Source organism: Carlito syrichta, unplaced genomic scaffold (assembly GCF_000164805.1).
Source record: "Carlito syrichta isolate Samal-C Ts95f unplaced genomic scaffold, Tarsius_syrichta-2.0.1 Scaffold305677, whole genome shotgun sequence".
NCBI lineage: Eukaryota > Metazoa > Chordata > Mammalia > Primates > Tarsiidae > Carlito > Carlito syrichta.
The window spans coordinates 158,600-178,166 of NW_007249773.1; the positions used below are offsets into that span (position 1 = coordinate 158,600).

Here is a 19,567-nt window from a genome sequence, read left to right on the forward strand (position 1 = left end):
AGGAGAGAGCCGCTACTTCCACTGCGCTCTTCTGCGTTTTCTTAATCACGAGAAAGTGCACATCAGCAGAAGCAAAAGTGAGTGTTCTCCTCTCCCCCAGATTTCGAAACAGAAAAAAAAATCCCCTATTATCACACAAATTGATCAATATTCATATTTGGGTGTGATTCCCTTTTCTTCCTCTCCTCCTCCTCCTCCTTCTTTTCTTCTTTTCCTCTTTCTCTGCACACACACACACACCCCACCACACACACACACACACACACACACACAACCCTCATGCAGTGCCGTAACTTCCAAGCCAGCACCCAATTGCACACGTGTAGGAGGCTCCAGTCTTTCACAGTTCCAATAATCCGGAGGTGAATGTTCTTTCCTGTGAATCTTTGTGTGACGCTCCAGCCACTTCATTGAATATTATGTGAAATTAAACCGTATTATTTTAAAACAAACTGAGGATGGTATTCTATCAAGGCTTCTGGTATATGTTACTCTCTCCAACAGCTAAAGGTGAAGTTGGAGGGGTGTGACCCATGCCAAGCTCCTGTGTGTGGTGCTGTCACCTCCCAGGAGCCCGGGGGCAGACCACTGGGCCCGGCTCTGTTGTCCCTCTCAGGTCTGTCAGGGCCTCTGAGCTGTCAGTCTGTCAGCAAAGCACCCCTAAGACGTCAGTTCTCAGAAAAGCTGGCTGTTCTCCTCTGACGTGTTTCCTGGTGTCTGCCAATCAGGGCATCTTGCCTCTTCCCATCCCTGGTCTTCCTGCTCTGACCCAGTGTGCCTCCATTGGCTCCATGCCCCACTCATCTGGGGCCATGGGAGAAACTCATCCAGAGAGGCAAATATTTCCCTCCCTCGACCTGTGTCCCCTGTGATGACTAGGGCTGACCGTAAACCTCTCTGGAATCCAGTGCTCGTGACAAGCCACATCTGTGTCTCCCTGGCCTCGGTGTCATGAATTTTATCATAAAAATGCAACTTATCAGGTACACATCCTCTGAAGAGGAGTGCCAGGCTCTCTCTGTTCCTTTGGTTCCCCCTAAGATCCGGGGGACGTGGGCCAAGGACAAAACAAACCCTCCATCTGCCCCCTACTCGCCTGGCCCCATGTGTGTGAGCCGAGACAGACATCAGCCTGAGGGTGGGGGGGGTGTTCTTCTCGAAAGGACCCTCTGTTCCCTCTGTCCCCACGCACTCAGCACGATCTCCTCTTTCCTTGACCCTGCCCTTGGCGGTGAGCACCAGTGTTTGACCCAATATCTCCCATCGGGGCCTCCAGAGCAGCTACTCTGAAAAAGGAGGTAAAGCAAGTACGATCTCCAGAACAGAGAGGATAGGCCTCTGTCTTTCAGCTTCAGCTAGGTGGAAAGATGAAATGGGACAGCTAGACTTCCCCCTGTCCATTTTGCAGCCTTTTTTCTGCTCACCAGTCCCCTCCCCTCCTCTCTCCTTCCTTTCTTCCTTCCACAAACATTTATTCAGCAAACTGTGCAAGTCGCTAATGCATCTTGAGCATGGATGTGTGCCAGGCACTGTGCTAAGTGCTTGACACACGTGTTTTAATTTGAATGTTATCACGGCCTCGTGAAGGCCCTCTGTCTCATGTGGCGAGGGCTGTGTGGCCTTATATGTATGTAGACTCTCTTCCAGGCCATGTAAAAGAAAGCATTAAAGGGACCCGTAAGACACGACCCCTGCCCTTCAGGGACCTCTGCTTGTCGAGCAGAGGGAGAGGGTGTCACATCTTCTCCAAGTGATGCTACAGGGAACCAGTGGCCACTAAGCTTGGTAGGCAGAATTCAAGTGGCTCTACTTGCCTTCCGTGTCCAACATTGACTCCCTGATCTGTCCTGCTTTTTCTTACCAAGCTACCTGTTCCCCATCTCCTCTCCTCATGCCTTCCCCCTCTCCCAAAGCCTCCCTTCCATCTCTTCCCCAGCCTTACACTCGTCATCCTGTTACTGTGGAAAGGATTGTGTGCACATACATCTCCGAGACAGTGACCATCATGTTGTGTTTTGTGCTTGGGCACAGGATATCAGATCATAATAAATTTGCTTCTTCATGACTTGTAATCTACAGGAGATGCAAGATTTAGACATGCAAATGAAAGGGCCACATGCATGTTTCCCAGACTATAGTAAAGAAACCAAACAAAAAAAACATGACCAAAGAGAGACACTGTATTCTATCATCTTATTTTAAGTATACAAATATCTTTTTTGAAAAGAAAAATACTTAGCAACATTATCTTGAGTGGCAGTGTTCCATGGAACACCATTTGGGAAATAATTAGTTTAACCAGAACTCAGAAAACTACAGAATTCAAGTCCATGTTTAATGAATCAGACAGCATGTGCTGTCAGGTTACTGGAATGGCTTGGGAGGACTTCTAGAAAGAAGGAGATCTAAGCTGAGCCTTCTAGCAACAGGGAAGGCTGATTGCTGATCAAACATCCCTCAAGTCTCCAGGGTCCAGCCCCATGAAAGTTTACTTCCAGTGGGGGTGAGTAGAGAAACTGCTCCACACAGTCTTTCAGGGATCAAGGCTCCTTCCCCGAATGGCTGAGCCAGTAAATAGGAGGAGAGACAGTGGGAACCCCCTCCCCTGGAGGTTTTTATAGCCTTGTCTGGAAATGACATACGTCCCTTCACTCAAACTTCATTGAGTAGAGGTTAGTCACATGATCACTACTAATTGCAAAAGAACCTAGGAAAAGTAGCTTAGCAATGCATTCCGGAAGAAAGAGGGAGACCAGAGCTTGGGGAGCATCAGCAGTCTCAGCCACACAGACCCAGACCCCAGGATTCCCTGTTCTGGCTTGCCTGGCACCTGCACTAGAGTCTAGGCTACAGACTAGTCCAGGCACCTGAACAAGGAGGCTTTCTGATGAAGAAATATCAACACAACTGTCCTTTGGCTTATATTTCTTATATTTCCTAATCCGAGTCTCAAACTGCATCTTAATTTTTCAAGGTGTGGGCATTGAGTTTTCCTATTCTCCAGCAAATTCCTTGACAACAGGGCTGTACTTTTCAATACTTCTTTTCTCTCCCTTCTGCTAACCCAACCTTCCCACGTAAGGACCCTGTCAGAGTTTATTCAAAGGATCAGTCAGCTGATTGAGTCATCAAATACTTGTGGCACTCTTATTAATTTGGTCTATCGAAGCATAATTTTCAAAAAATATAACTATCAAATAGTTACGCAGTGAACATCTGTCAAACATCCAGTTGACTAATGAAGGAACCAGCAAGGTGACAGAGTTAGTGCAAAGAAGTTACAAGAGATCAAAATATCTATGGTCATTGGAAAACAGAATGTGGGAATAAGATCACAAAGATGGATGCATAGGTGTTTAACATCCCATAATGTAATAAAGCCATAAGCAGGAGTGCTATTCTTTCTATTAGGCAGAAAGCATTTGGAATTTGATCGTTAAAATACCTTGTAACTTATAGATCTTCTAAAAGTCAATATCCTCTTTGATGTGTCTGGGCCTTTGTAAGTAGTAAATATATGTCCCCCTGAACACACTGTCAGCTTGTGAAACAATGAGCTAATATGACATTGAAAAGGGAACTTTCCACTGGAATTTTTTCAGAGATTGTGCATACCTTTTTTCCATAGCTTTTATTCAAGGTGATGCTGAGTATGTTATGCACTGAAAATCCAGCGATGAGGAAGATAAGTGGGTTCCTTAGTCTGATCACTGTTGACACGTATGAGGACCCTCTGAAAGGAGAAACTTGCAGGTTGCTGAGAGAGTATGGTATAGAGGGGAACCAATACACTCTAAGAAAACCCATGGAGGTGTCTGAAAGTAAGCCAAGGCAGAGAGAACAGGCAGTAGTTTATTGGTCTCAAGGAGTGAGGAGGACGATTCCCATCAGAGGAAAGGGCATGTGTGGAGGCCTTGATGTGGGAAGGTGCGTGGTGGGTCTAAAAGTTTAAATAACACCAGTGCATCGGGAGCCCTGGGTGGAGGAGAGTGGCTTAGCCCAGAGCTGGGCCCAGAGAAGGGGCCAGGACACGTAAAGCCTTGTGGATCGTGTTAAGGACTTTCGAATGTCATCTAAAAGCAAGAGAAACAGCTGGAGGATGTGCGGAGGGGCATGACCTTAGCAAGTATGCCTTGTGTGTGTCCTCCTGGGCTGAAGCGGAGCGGGTGAGTGGCCCCTGGGAGAGTAGCCGCCATGGTCCATGGGCATGACAAGAGTATGGAGGCATGGCAGATTTGGGAATGTAAAAGGTAGAGTGGGCAGAAACTGATGACTGGATGTGAAGGAGGAGAGGAAGAGAGACGTGGAACCATGATTCCCAGCTCACTGGTTAGGGCGACCCAGTACCCAAATCCTTCCAGAATAGACTTCTTGGCCACCTGCAGGGCAGGTGGGGAGAGGGCGTACTCAGTACCCTGCTGGTCTACTGTTCACAAGTCTTATTTGGCCAGTGTCTGCAGGATGAGAATGGCAGATATGCAATAAACACCAGTTTGAGCTTCTTGCCTCCCAGGTACCATCCTTCCTCAGTTGGCATGAGACTCGATGGAATGCTGTGGGCCTATATATAAGCAGCAAAAACAGAATGCTGCAGAGGTTGCTTTTAAAGCTCAAGGGTGGGTGGTAGAGAACCAATGACCCATCTCAGAGTAGATTATTTGTATGTTCTGAGCCAGACTCCTCGGTTTTGGATTCCCCACCAATTTTACATAAATGCATCATTCTTTGGACGGCTCCTGGGTGCTCAGAATTGATCTGATGCCCCATGTTACCTATTTAACCCTCACAGCACTGTGAAGAAGGCATGATTCACAGTCTTGCTTTACTGATGAGGAAACTCAGGCTCTGAGAGAGAGATTGACCAACCCCGGTCATACACCCAAGGGATGAAGGAGTTGGTATTCCAACCCAGCCTGTCCAATCCAGAACCTGTGTTCTTTACCTCACCAGCCTAAAGATGGCATTTCTGAGGTTTAACCCCAGCTATGATATTAAAAAATGATTAAATAGGCTGGGCTAGGTGGCTCAGCCTGTATTCCCAGCACTTTGGGAGGCCGAGGTGAATGGATTGCCTGAGCCCACGGGTTCGAGACCCACCCGGGCAACTTGACGAGACCTCATCTCTATGATAAACCAAAAATAAGCCAGGCATGGTAGCGCGTACGTGTAGTTCCAGCTACTTAGAAGGCTGAGGCGGAAGGATCGCCAGAGCCCAGCAGGTCGAGGCTGCGGTGGCCGGGAGCAGTCACTGCACTCCAGTCTGAGTGAGACTCCAACTCAAAAAAAAAATGATTAAATAAATGCCTCGTTCCAGAAAAAAATTCAGAAGATTGTCTCATACATGTAGTTACCTTCTCCCCAACACACACACACACCCACACACCCACACACACACACACACATCACACCCTCACTCAACACACTCAAATGACAAAACTTGCAAGCTTAAGAAAAGGGATGCATGTAGACATCAAGTACCCTTGTAACTTTGCATCCTAGAGAATTCCCTACACTTACTTACAACTTCTTCTCTTCCCTGTCCCTGCCCCTCAAAACTCCTTCACCAACAGTAAATTTTCCTGTCAAAACATACTTGGTTACATGCAGCGCAACCAAAATTGCTGCTATTAGTTTAATTGAGACAGGGTGATTATAAATAAATTACATGCAGTGCTACTGAAATTGCTGCTATTAGTCTAAATTAAGACAGGGTGATCAGTCATCACCAACTGTGGCTTAATTCAGAATGCATCCAATGTGGATGACCACACAGGCCCTTTTGTCATCTGGAAGCCCAAGGGATGCAAAGCCAATTCCCCAAGAGGCTGGGCTTCATGGCCACCGATCTTCTGAGCATCAGTAACTGAGAGAACAACTGTCCCTGCAACCTGGTTGGTGAGGGCCCCTTGCAGGCTGATAATGAACTTAGAAACTTGGAGCTAGAAAGGACCATGGTTAAAAGCCTCCCCATGCCAGGCGTGGTGGTGCATGCTTATAATCCCAGCACTTTGGGAGGCCAAGGTGAGAGGACTGCCCGAGCTCATGGGTTCGAGACCAGCCTGGGTAACTTGGCAAGACCTCATCTCTACAATAAATTTTTTTAAAGTAGCCGGGCATGGTGGTGTGTGCATATAGTACCAGCTACTTGGAAGGCTGAATTGGAAAGCTCACCTGAGCCCAGCAGGTCGAGGCTGCAGCTGCAGTGGCCATGAGTGTGCCACTGCATTCCTGCCTGGGTGACAGAGTGAGACTCCAACTCCAAAAAAAAAAAACTCCCCACATGGAAAATCTGTAGAGTACATTATGAGTGTGTGCTCACAAAGGGTGAATCTTCTGCCACTTCCCCAAAATGACTTGAGATGGATTTTTCATATTATTTTACTTTTTTTCCTGATTATAAAAGAAAACTGTGCCCCAGTAGAAAATTTCAAAAGCGTAAATATATAGCAGAATGAAACAATTACTGTTACTCATTTTCCTCAATACCTAGAGGTAATATTTGTTAGGGTTTGAGGTATTTCTTTGGCCATTTCCTTTGCATATTTATATATGCCCTCTGTCATAGTTAATGCCTACTGGATTATATTAAGCTTTTATTTTAAATTTTAACCCATCTAGACAAGGCACATTAAAGACAAACAGTAAACCAAGTGGGGTGAGAAGTGGCCATGGGCATGCCATTCCCAGAGCAGCACGATGATGGGCAGGTCCACTGATTAAAGGAAGTTCTTGTCTTCCTGGTTTCCTGCATCAACCCTCAGATCTCAACGTTCCAGCCTGAATTAGGCTATACAGACAAATAAGGGCTCGTTCTGCCATGAGGAGCAAATGAGCAAATGGCCCCATGGAGATCACTTTCTTCCTTTATTGACTAAATTACAGAAATAGACATTCACCTAGGTGCCTTACCAAATCAAAAGTCTACATTTTATATATAGGGTTGGAGAAAGCCATTACTATCAACTATTTAAATAAGACTTGCAAGTGAGGACGATTGTAACAACCAAATCTAATGACTGGCCAGTGCTAAATTTTTGTTTAAAGTTTGGAGGAATGACAAGGGTACCTGAATAATAAAAATTTGTATACTTAACCCTGAATTGTACCCCACATCTTTGAAATAAAAAATTAAAATAAAGGTATGGAGGTATGGACAGATCGGTGATCTTCCTTTAGTCCAGTAGACGGATATCTAGAAGGGTGTGTTAGAGCCATGTAGAAACCAAATCATGGCACCCAGTTTCTTACCTCGTTATCCCAAACCAGCTTGCCTTCACTGGGTAGAAAGGAGACCCTACAGTAGTTTTAAGTTCTAGGATTCCTAAGGTCTCTTATCTGTAATTAATGATACAAAACCAGTCAGTACTTTAGGGAAAACAAGAATTATACTCTGTAATAATCATATTTTGGAATCTTTTCTGAACTGAATAATCACTTAATATATCTGGGATTTAACTTCGGAATTAAAAAAAGTATAGTAATTCTATATCACTTTTCCAGTGTGCAACATTTGATTTTTTCTATTTTTTAAAAAAATTATAGCCTAGGAAACAAACTCTGTCCTTTCCTCTCTTTCCATCTTCTTTCTTTCAACAAGTGTTCTTTTTATGTGCCATACTCTATGCTACAGATTCTCAAAAGAAATTACATTATATACATTGACCTCTACTTCTTTGCAATAGCTGGTAGGCACTGGTTTAAAAGAATAACCACAAACCCCCCCAAAAAAACCAAGCAAGCAAGCAAAATAGAAAGCAATACTAAAGATCTAGGGATAGGCCCAGTGCAGTGACTCATGCCTGTAATCTCAATGCTTTGGGAGGCCAAGGTGGGAGTATTACTTGAGGCCGAGAGTTTAAGACCAACCTGGGCAGCAAAGAATTTTTTAAAATTAGCCAGGGGTGGTGGTGGATACCTGTAATCTCAGCTACTCAGGAGGCTGAGGAGGGAAGATCTCCTGAGCTCACGAGTTTAAGGCTGCAGTGAGCCATGAGGATGCCACTGTACTCCAGCCTAAGCAACAAAGGAAGAAAATAAAATAAAAGGAATGAAATTCAAGGAATTTTTCTCATTTTGAAAGACTCCTTTAGATATCATGCTCTGTGTTACAAGCCTGTTTTGAGTTCATTAACACCTTGGTTTGAAGGGACAGTAGAGCAAAGAAATTGCAAACCATAGTGGTGAGAGGCATGGTGTCCTGGTGAAGGCTTGGAGAGGACAAGGTGGAGTACCACGGGGATGACATCAGACTCTCATCTCACCAAAGTTCAGATTACAGTCAACTTTTTTTGAAAAACGCTTTTTTGATCAATTGGGATCACTTCTGAATCAGGAATGTGCATCCCACCCAAAACACTCAGAGAAGCGCTTGGTCTCTTTTTACTCGGAATGTGTGGCCTACAAATCTCTGGGCAAAGGCTGCCTGCAAGTCAGCCTCAGAGGAGAAACTGTTATTATCCTTTTTGTGTCCCAAGACGGGTTTCTCAGTCAACTGAGCCCCTGCCAAGTTCTAAAGGTTCACAATTACTGACGTGTAATCAAAAGAGCATGGAACTGGGATCCAAATCCTGGCCTCACCTTCACATGAACCACATGGAAATAAGGGGACAGTCATAAGGGACTACCCTACAATTACCTTACAAGTTTTCTGTGAGTGTTATACGTGACATAAGTTACGAGCACACACAGACTAGCACGCAGTAACACTCAATAAATGGTCTTTTAAAAAGTCGTAATTGCAGTAAGTATGTTTGTCTATCAAGAGGTTAGGAAGCCGGGCTCGGTGGCTCAGCCTATAATCCCGCGCCTTTGGGAGGCTGAGGTGAGTGGATTGCCTGAGCCCGCGGGTTCGAGACCCGCCTGGGAAGCGAGACCTCATCTCTATGATAAATCAAAAAATCAGCCAGGCGTGGTAGCGCATGCCTGTAATTCCTGCTACTCGGAAGGCTGAGGCAGAAGGATGGCCGGAGCCCAGCGGGTTGAGGCTGCGGTGGCCGGGAGCGGCCACTGCACTCCAGTCTGGGCGACAGAGTGAGACTCCAACACACACACAAAAAAAAGAGGTTAGGAGGCAGGGCTATGCATGAATTAAGTGTATATTGCCTATCTTTGTCCTAGGCATCCATCCTTCTAGCTATGGCTAGTTTAGCAAGTTCTAAGTCAGATACACCGTAGATGAGATTCCTTTAAGACCAGAGTTCACCTGCACACCGTGTGCACAATGGAGTCCCACAGGAGGAAACTCATGCTAAACTGAAGCTACCATTAATGACATGTCACTCACAGTATCTGGTAAGAGTGTTTACCCTAAGTTTAACCCAGACTATTTTTAGGGGATACTCAGGAGAAGGAAATATGTGCCATCATAGCCCGAGAGCCCCTGTTCAAGGCATCCATGAAAGTTCCGGGTCTCTCCCTTCGAAGCCATGAAGAATCAGTTGTCTCTTTTCTCCTAGGGTTTTAAAGATCCTGTGTACCGAGCAAGAAGGAAGCAGTTTGCTGACATCGCCTACAACTATCGCCAGTAAGTTCACTTTTCTTGCTGGGGCAGGAGGAGGAAAAGATCACACTCTTAGCCTACCTCTCTCTCTCTCCCTCCTATGCCTTAAACCAATCTAGGTTGGAAAGTACCATCATGGAGGGTGCGGTGTGTGTGTGTGTGTGTGTGTGTGTGTGTGTGTGTGTGTGTGTGTGTGTGTGTAAATCCACCCTTTAATAACATGTTAAAAAAATTGCTGCTAGACAAAACAAAATTACCCACCATGCCAGGGCCCTGCTCTCTCTCCAGCTTTGTTGTCTAATTACGCAGTGGTGTCTGAAGTAATTATAAAAAGCCTCAGTCCCGAATAAAACAGTCTCCAGTCTCTTCCACATTAAACAGGGGAGAAGGAAAAGAGAATCATTTACATTCAAGAAGGAGCTGGCTGCTTTGCTGAAATAATGAATCATTTGAGATTTCAGGCCAGCCAAGCTCCAGTGTTCCACTTTTATCTGGTCTGACCCAGCTGTGAAGGGTAATTTTAGGATGGGTTTGTTTTTCTCTGTCTGGGATTCTGTGCCCCTCCCCTACCCTATTTTAGCCAAAAGAAAATGCAAATTATCAAATATGTTGTTTGGGAAGAGAACTATTTTACTCTTTTGAGTTCAGAAACTACAGAAATGCTGCCATGAGAAACTTGGTGTTTTAGGGACAGCCTCATTCTCAAGTTAAGAGAATAAAAAAAGACATGTACAAAAAGAATCGTAAAAATTGTTCAGAATGCTGAGATCATAATAATTAAACAACTTAGAGTTTAAGGGACATCAAAAAGATGACAGTCTTCTGTACACTGAATAGAAAATTACCTTTGTGGGAAAAGAAAAAAAAAACCCTGAAACAAATTAAATTTAACAGAGTTTAATTGAGCAAAGAAAGATTAGAAAATTGGCAGCCCCCGGAATCACAGCAGATTCAGAGAGAAGAGACACTCCAGGGCAGCCATATGGTGGAAGAAGATTTATGGAAGGAAAAAAGAAAGTGACATACAGAAAACAGTAATGAGGTGCGGAAACACCTGGATTGGCTACAGCTCTGTTTTTGCCTTATTTTAGCCTGGCTTAATAGCTGGCCATGTTTGATTGGCTGAAACTCCATGGTTGGCACAAGAGTCGCCTACAGTCTGTTTACACATCCAGTTGGGTTACAGTTCACTGTGTGAAAGATTATGAAGGAATTACTAGGCCGAACTTAAAATATGTAAGGAAGCAACTTCAGGCAAACTTCATTGAACAACTCCCTCCTTTTGATCACCTGCTCAACTTCGAGAGAGTAACCAAAACTTTAGCCATTGGTGTCACTTTGTCACCATCGTAAATGTACTCCTGTGGTCTTGAATCTTACTTGAAATAGCTGAACAGTGGGTTTTGTAAGGTGGAAGCAAGGCCTTTAGAGTTTTTTTTTTTGTTGGGGTTACAGTAGAGGGGACTTTCTTGTGCTGGAATCTTCTGCTTTTAGGAGAAAAACAAAGCCTCGTCTGTTTTAGGTCTTGTCTGCTTTCTCAGAGTTCAATTTGATTATGTCACATTTTGCATGAATGACCCCATTTTGGTTTGGTCTGGAGCTCAGTCCAAAACAATGTCCTCCTGTAATTCTGTTTAGCAATTCCCCCTTTCGGTCAGGTTCTCACTTAGGTAGTTTTTTTTTTGAGTTGGAGTCTCACTGTCGCCCAGACTGGAGTGCAGCGGCCGCTCCCGGCCACCGCAGCTTCGACCTGCTGCGCTCCGGCCATCCTTCCGCCTCAGCCTTCCAGGTAGCTGGAACTACAGGACCGCGCTACCACGCCCGGCTAATTTTTTAGATTTATTATAGAGATGAGGTCTCGCCAAGCTGCCCAGGCGGGTCACGAACCTGCGGGCTCAGGCAATCCACTCACCTCAGCCTCCCAAAGACGCTGGATTACAGGCTGTGTCACCGAGCCTGGCTTCACTTAGATGATTGTAACCAAAATGTAAGGCCAAAGTGTCACTCTCAGTTACCATGATTTTGAGTTTCTGGTCTCAGCACTTCATTCACAGTTTTCATTGTCTTCGTGGTTATGCGTTTCTCTGAGTTTTTGGTGTTCAGTTGAAGAGAGACCATCTGGACATTCTACAGATAGCTGCATGCAAACTTTTAAAACTTTTGAGAGAGTACAGCGCACGAAGGAGTCTACTGTGACCATCAGGAGGATAATACCAAGTGTTTGAAATATGTCCCTTAGCCAAGGTCCCCATGAACCAAACCAACTAAAATCAAATAGATGAAAGAATTAGCTAAAGAGTTCATTCATTTTAGTCAGGCATCCTCTTCATTAATCTCCAAAAACTGAATTTCTGTAATACCCAACATATTCCTCCATGTGTAAGATGTATCAGCAACTGCACAGATACTTCTTTATTTAGCTAGTAAGTAATCTATTTAGCACAGCTTTCACAAGAGAATGTAAAGTCTGTTGTTCAACCATAGCCTTGGTAGTAGACTCTTCTACAGAGTCTATGATAAGGGATACATTTACTCAAAAGCATGGAAAAGAGACCTAACAAATGATGCCCATCCGGAAGAGTAATGGCCTCCTAGAAAGGTTCTTTTTAGCCTATGATGTAGGTTAAGAGGCAAGTACCAATGTTCTGTTTCTGACAGGTTATGAAGCCACGAAGGTACTATTAAAATTTCTCACCCAGTATTAGCCCTTTATCTCCCATCTACCAAGGCATAAAATTGTTCCTGCATAATGTTGGCTATGCAATCCACCACAAATAAAATAAACTCCATAAGTGTACAAGAGAGACCTCACTTTCAGTTCTAGTGTACACAGAGACATAAGCAAGGGAAAAAAATTGAGATATAAGACTCCCCTGACGGGAGAGAAATTTTTATCTGCGATCTTGGGAATAAGCTGTTCATGTCTGGGATGTCATCTGCTTCTGAAGAGAAACTTCCCTGGTAGTTTTACCTTAAGGTTACCCATGGGTTAGAGTCTTGAGAGGCCCTTCTGAGCTGTAAAATTATGAACCCAAGGTTTGAGGTCTTAAAGTGTGGGCAACAAGGGAAGTCTCTCTCTGATGTTCTCAGAAGACTCAGCATCCACCCCTCCAGATTCTAGATTGTGAAGAAGTTAATTGTCCTCAGTTCAGTGGACTATGAAAAGCTTTACTTACCTGGTGAAAATATACTTTGACATGATGCAATACATCCTTGCAGCATTTGAACATATCAGAGTTTAGTAGCAGAAGATACATGAAGTTCTATTATTAGGTGCACAGGGCTTCCAGTGACTATTTCATAAGGTGTCAATTTATGTTCCACTGGAAATGGATCTGACTGTCATCAATCTGCAATGCCTTGGGCCGAGGTAATCCAGGCAACTTAATTCACTTTGCCTAATGCTATTTTATCTGTATACCTTATTTGACCATTGTACAACTTGTCCAGTGAAAAGATATCTTTATTATTGGTGATTTTTTCATCTCATGAGAAAAGCACATTTCTTAATAAGCTTTTGAGTACTGTTATAACATTGGCCCTCTTGCATAGAAACTTTCCATATATCTAGAAAACATGTGCTGAAAATGACAACTGATATAACACTATAAGAAAGGGATTGGCAGTTGAGGGATACTGTCAGGGTAGGGGGGAGGGGACACAAAATCAATAAGGGTGCCTGATCTCAAACCAGGCAAAGTGGGGACCAAAGAGAAGGAGGTTCAAACTTTACCTGTATGATGAACACTTGCATTCCTAATTTTGAATTGTACCCCACATCTTAAAACAAAAAAGAAAATGACAGTTGAATGATATCCCTTTATGAATATTAGATAGCCCATCAGGTAGCAGAAATGTACCTGAAATTTCAATTGTCTTTCCAGGTTTATGGGTTTGACAAACAAAACATTGGTCATAAACCATTTTCCAATTAAGAACAGTATATATATATATATATTCTTTTTTGTAGAGACAAGGTCTCACTGCCCAAGCTAGTCTCAGAATCCTGGGTCAAGCAATCCTCTCACCTTGGCCTCCCAAAGTGCTGGGGTTACAGGTATGAGCCACCATGACTGGCCTTATGCATTTAATTTGGATTATTTTATCTCTTCCATGATTAGTCATGAAATGTAGAGCTTTTACTGATGGAAGCTTTAAGGACTTAGAAAAGACCAGGTGATCATCCAGGCTGTCTATGAGTTCATGCTTAATATGGGACTTACATCCTTTTAAGTACCAAGTTTGTTTCTCCCATTTGGGTCACTAGCACTATTTGTCAGATGAGTTACCATAGGTAATTTCACTTAGACCATGAAGTTTGTTCAAATTGCACATCTAAACAATTTCAGCACTAACTGATTTAGCATGAAAATCTGGCAAAACATTTTGTTGGTATTCAATTAATTCTTTTTCTGCTTGGGTTAGCAATTTTATAAACCAGTCGGTCTCTTTAAAAGTTTTAGGAAATAGCCAGGCTCGGTGGCTCAGCCTGTAATCCCAGTGCTTTGGGACGCTGAGGTGAGTGATTTGCTTGAGCCCGCGGGTTCGAGACCCGCCTGGCCAACTTGACGAGACCTCATCTCTACAATAAATCAAAAAATTAGCCAGGCGTGGTAGCATGCACCTGTAGTTCCTGCTACCTGGAAGGCTGAGGCGGAAGGATCGCCGGAGCCCAGCAGGTCGAGGCTGCAGTGGCCGGGAGCAGCCACTGCACTCCAGTTTGGGTTACAGAGTGAGACTCCAACTCAAAAAAAAAAAAAAAAGTTTTAGGAATTCTTACCCAGTCCAGATGATATGATACTAAAGATATCACTTGAATGCAGAAATCTTTATTCAAAAGATCTTGTCAGGGTCCTTTCCATCCCATTATGAACCTCCCTGAAGACACAATACCCTAGGATTTTGCTTGCCTGTGAAGTTTTCAGAAACTGCATGAGGATCAAACAATTAACTATGGAAATTGCTTGAAATGGTCATAGTTAAGACACAGTTGACAAGGAAACGTGGTTATATCCGGGGCCTATGATAATTCAGCATAATCATAATTATACATGATAGCATATATCTGCAATATCCAAATTTTAAGAATTCCATAAATTTTGGGACATATATTAATAACATGTTCAATAAAATATGACTCAAAGAAGATTAGACATCATTTCTTATTTGGCAGTGCTTCTCATGTAATTTAACATAACAAATAATTATGTTTGTCTCTCTTTTGATGCTTCAGGAGTCCTCTTTAGCCTTCTAAAATTAGAGGTCAAAAAAAAAAAGATTTAATTTTGAGGTTGAAATTTGATTTTGAGAAACCTATCAATTATGCCAAGGGTTTAAAACACTTGACAAAATAGGATCTCAGGTCACTGTAAAATAAGTCATTTATTTAGCAAAGTGGTAATAAAAAGATTTTAAAAAGCAAAAAACATTTACTCTGATACAGAGAAGACTCAGTTTTCCAAACAATCAAAAGACCTGGGAAAGACAGGATGAGACTGAATCTGTCTCTTCTCTTTTTTATTTTTTTCTGTTTACTCAAGAGGTGAACAAAAATGTTTTGCTGTCACTTATTTTATTTTGAGTTGGAGTCTCACTCTTTTGCCTAGGCTGGAGTGCAGTGGCACACTAACAGCCACCCACCGTCCACCCACTGGGCTCCAGCGATCCTTCCACTTCAGCCTTCCAAGTAGCCGGAACTACAGGCATGCGCTACCATGCCTGGCTAATTTTTGATTTATTGTGGAGACAGGGTCTCACCAAGTTGCTCGGGCTGGTCTCTAACCTACAGGCTTAGACAATCCACTCTCCTCGGCTTCCCAAAGTGCTGGGATTACAGGTTGAGCCACCGAGCCTGTCCTACTTTCACTTATTAATATTACACGAAATTTTTGTTCAAAAGAGGAAATCAAATTTTTTTGTATAGGTGTATTATCAATGCAAAAACTTATTTTAATAAGACCGTATAAACAAATTCATCTAATCTCAGTCAGCTTTAACCATGTTTATTTACATAAACCTTTTATAATCTTACAAATTTTTTTATTCTTTGTTAGTCTATATTTTAGTTTTATCTACATTTTTTATTCCTTCAATTTGAAACAACTTTTATGTAACTTCAAACTAGACAAAATTATTCTCTAGCACACTTTTAACTTTTTATGCCTTTATAACTTTCCTCATTAAAAACATATCTTGCTTTTGTTTATACACTCTGTACACAGAAATGTTTTCTTAGATGTAGCAATTTTAACAACATATATTAACTGCAACATTAACTCTTAGAAACCCTAATTTCTAGTGAAAACAATAGGAAACAATTTTGAATTTTGAGCTATTTTGTGTCAGTATTTGTAGATGAAAACCATTTCATCATTTTTAGAAAGATGTTTCCACAAATTATTGTTTAATAGGTCTAACTATATTTAACTTTTCTATACCATATAAAAGAATGATGCTGAAGTATATAAACTTAAACTCACAAATGACTCCGAGATTTTATTATTATTATTTTATTTAACACAGCATGACACTAAGATTTTAAATTACTGACAAGAATTTTAAAACCAGTACACAGGCACCCTCCCTAATGTCTTCCCAGAATGGGTCCCAAGTAGTCATGTGACACCTAAGATGGCCTTGAAGGGCAGGGCCTGTCTGAGTCTGGAATTTGCATACCAGGTAGAAAGCTCAGAACAGAAGTCAGAGCTGCAAAGAGAATGCCTGGAGCATCCCACCCCTCCCTGAATAGCCAGGAGGCAAAGCTGGGCCAGGGAGGAAGAGGCTATCCTGGGCTTGACTTGTAGCTGCTGGTCTAGGCACTGAGAACATGTCTCCAGAGCTCTCCATGGATACTACCCAGACCTCCGAATCTAGAGGCTCGAAACCAAAAACATAAACTCTTAGTCAAATCAAGCAAGTATCAGATTCTATGTAGCTGGCAATTTTGAAGCTTCTCCTATTTTACCAACAATTTAGAAACTAGCTTTACTTACCAAATATTATCACATATATATAACACATAGACGTGTACACATACAGACACACAGACAGAAGTAGATCTTATAGCTTTCATACAGGATTCTCATTTGTCAGGGTTTTTTTGTTTGTTTGTTTTTTGTTTTTTGTTTTTTTAGACAAGGGCATGCTCTTTCATCCAGTCTGGAGTGCAGTGGCATGATCACAATCATCACTGCACCCTTGCCTTCCTGGGCTTAAGCAATCCTCTTGCCTCGGCCTCCCAAGTAGCTAGGATTACAGGAACATCCTACTACAACTGGCTAATTTTTGTATTTTTTTGTAGAGACGGCGTCTGGCTATGTTGCCCAGACTGGTCTAGAACTTCTAGACTCAGGCAATCCTTCTGCCTTGGCCTTTCAGAGCCACCATGCCCAACTAGATTATAGTTTTTTTAAGAAAAAAAATCAATTCGTCACTTAAGCTTTCTATTAGCCTTTTATGAAGAATGTTTTTTTTTTAAAAAAGCACTAAAAATATTGAAATATTTTTAGAAGCTTCTGCATGTCGATAGGTAACCCGGGATGAGACAATTTCAGGAACCCTCATTTTCAAATGCGCTTCTTAAAGTGCAGTGTTGCTCATTTAGGGCATTCTATGGAAATGTTAAATTACCTTTAGTAAGATTTTGCCATTTCTATAAGCATTTGTCTCTTCCAGGGCCTAATACTTATACATATAAATCTAAGCATAGCTGAAAGGTAGAGTACTCAGTTCTTCAGAAATTTAGAATTTCTTTTTTACTTTGATTAGCTTTGGCTTTCAGGTCCCCTTGATCAGCTTAGCCAATAATGTATTTCTGACTAAGTGCACAAGAAAAGGAAGCAGAGGGGGTAAAACATAAAACTTCCTGCAAATTTCCATGATGAAGTTCACACCCAGCCAGACATAAAAGCCTGTAACTGGATTCAAGCCAATTAATTACTGGAGCTAATCCAATTCAATTCTGGACCCAGCTGAGTTTCTGTCATGACTTCCAAACCCAGTTTGGATCAGAAATTTACACAAACTGTGATAACTCAAAACATAAATCTGTGAAACTTCAGAATCCAAGAAGGAATGCGTGTGGCACAGCAGGGGATGCCCTGGACCCAGTGGACACCTTGTTAGGGTTACTTGGTACTCCTGGGGGTTATCGGAAGCTTTATTTCAGATCTCACTTCTGACACCATCTGTAAAAAGGAAAACCTTAGACGTGTTAGATTTAATAGAGTTTAACTGAGCAAAGAACAATCAGGCAGTCCCCAGAAGAGACCCCCTCCCCACAGCACAGTGTAGTCACAAGGTGGAAGAAGACTTATGAACGGAAAAGAGAAATGAGTTATGGACAGAAAATCAGACATGAGGTAGAGAAATAGCTGGATTGGTTACAGCTCAGCGTTTGCCTTGTCTGAGCCCAGTTTGAACACATGGGCACTTTTGATTGGCCAAAACTTGGTGTTTGGCACAAGAGTAGGTTACAGTCTTTGACACATCCAGCTAGGGTTACAGTTCGCTATGTGAAAGTTTATTGAGAAATCTCTAGATGGGAATTAAAATATGTAAGGAGGCAGTTTTAGGCTTAATTTAACACCTTTAACATGGAAAGACCTTCAGAGAAAATGAGAAACTTTTCTCTCCGAGTGACTCTTGGTAGTGGAAGGATCCAGAACTATGCTGCCCTTGGTCAAGTCTAGGGCCATTTGGAATCACAGAAGATGGCAACCTTTCTCCCCTGTTTCCACCTTTGCGCAGGTATGGCCAGGTAGGTGCACACCACCAAAGCAGGTGCAAGCAAGAATACTTCAGATAGTCAATAGTAACAGGTCATACTTATCATCTCCTTGCTATGTGCCTAGGGCTTTGCTAAATGCTTTGTGTATATTATTTTGTTTAGTCTTAATAACTTCTCACTTTTTAGATGGGAAACCAAAACTTAGAGGTTGAGTAAACGGTCCGGGCTTGGTGGCTCAGCCTGTAATCCCAGCACTTTGGGAGGCCGAGGCAAGTGGATTATCTGAGCCCGTGGGTTCGAGACCCACCCAGGCAACTTGGCGATACCTCATCTCTGCAATAAATAAAAAAAATTAGCTGGGCATGGTGGCGTGCGCCTATCATTCCGGCTACTTGGAAGACTGAGGCAGAAGGATCACCAGAGCCCAGCAGGTCAAGGCTGCGGTGGCCGGGAGCAGCCACTGCACTCCAGTCTGGGCGACAGAGTGAGATTCCAACTCCAAAAAAAGGTTGAGTAACTTGCTGAAAATCATAAAACTAGTATGTGACATAATCAGATTTTGAACTCGGGTATTATTTTAAACACTAAGGTTATTCTCAGCCACTTCCCTGAGTATCCAGAGACTCTGAGAGCCTGGAGATGGCACTTTATACAATCAAGGAAGAGGTGCTTAGGCGAAACATTCACTCACTGCAGGACTATTGGGATTTTAGGGGGGAAACAGATACTTCTCAACCTCCTTTCCATAAAAATGTTAAATCTAATGAAGAGGGTGAAATTGGTGGAATATCTCACAATCTGGAATGTTCATCAGTTAAACTGATTAAAAACCATTCTTAGATGGCTGGGCTCGCAGAAGAAAATTGACCTTCTAGTCAATTGTCTACCCTTTATAGGTGAATCCCAGGTGATTAACTGATGTGCCCAAGGCCATATGGTTTGTTAAGGGCTGAACTTGTTCTCAAATTCAAAGTTCATTTCAGACTGCATTTTAGCTCATCTCTTCTGAGCTTTTGATGCCGTTTACCATCTCTTCCTTCTTTGAAACAGTCTCTTACTTCAGCATCTGATATAGTTGACCTTTTTTTTCTTTCAGATTCTATATTTGTGAGTTCATCTACTTGCTTAAATGTATTTGTGACCCCACTATGCACTTTCAGAGTCATTCCCAAACATGAACAGAGCAGGGGATAAGTTAATTCAGCTGAGGTCAACAAGGCAACACTCTACCTTCCTTCTTCCACTCATACTATAAACACGTATCTTTTATTTTTATATATTTTTATGATCCAAGATGCAGGAGTTTATTTATTATGCTGTAAGCTTGTTAGACCTGCCTG

At 42.6% G+C, this 19,567-nt stretch overlaps 1 protein-coding gene across 1 annotated transcript in view; it reads left to right on the forward strand.

Moving 5' to 3' along the window:
• The window catches only part of PAH (phenylalanine hydroxylase), an 80,081-nt gene that overhangs the window by 40,074 nt on the left and 20,440 nt on the right, over positions 1 to 19,567 (forward strand). Inside the window, exon 5 of the mRNA XM_008062219.1 lies at positions 9,456 to 9,523. Within this exon, the coding sequence (XP_008060410.1) occupies positions 9,456 to 9,523 (68 nt within the window). The remainder of the gene's footprint in view (positions 1 to 9,455; positions 9,524 to 19,567) is intronic.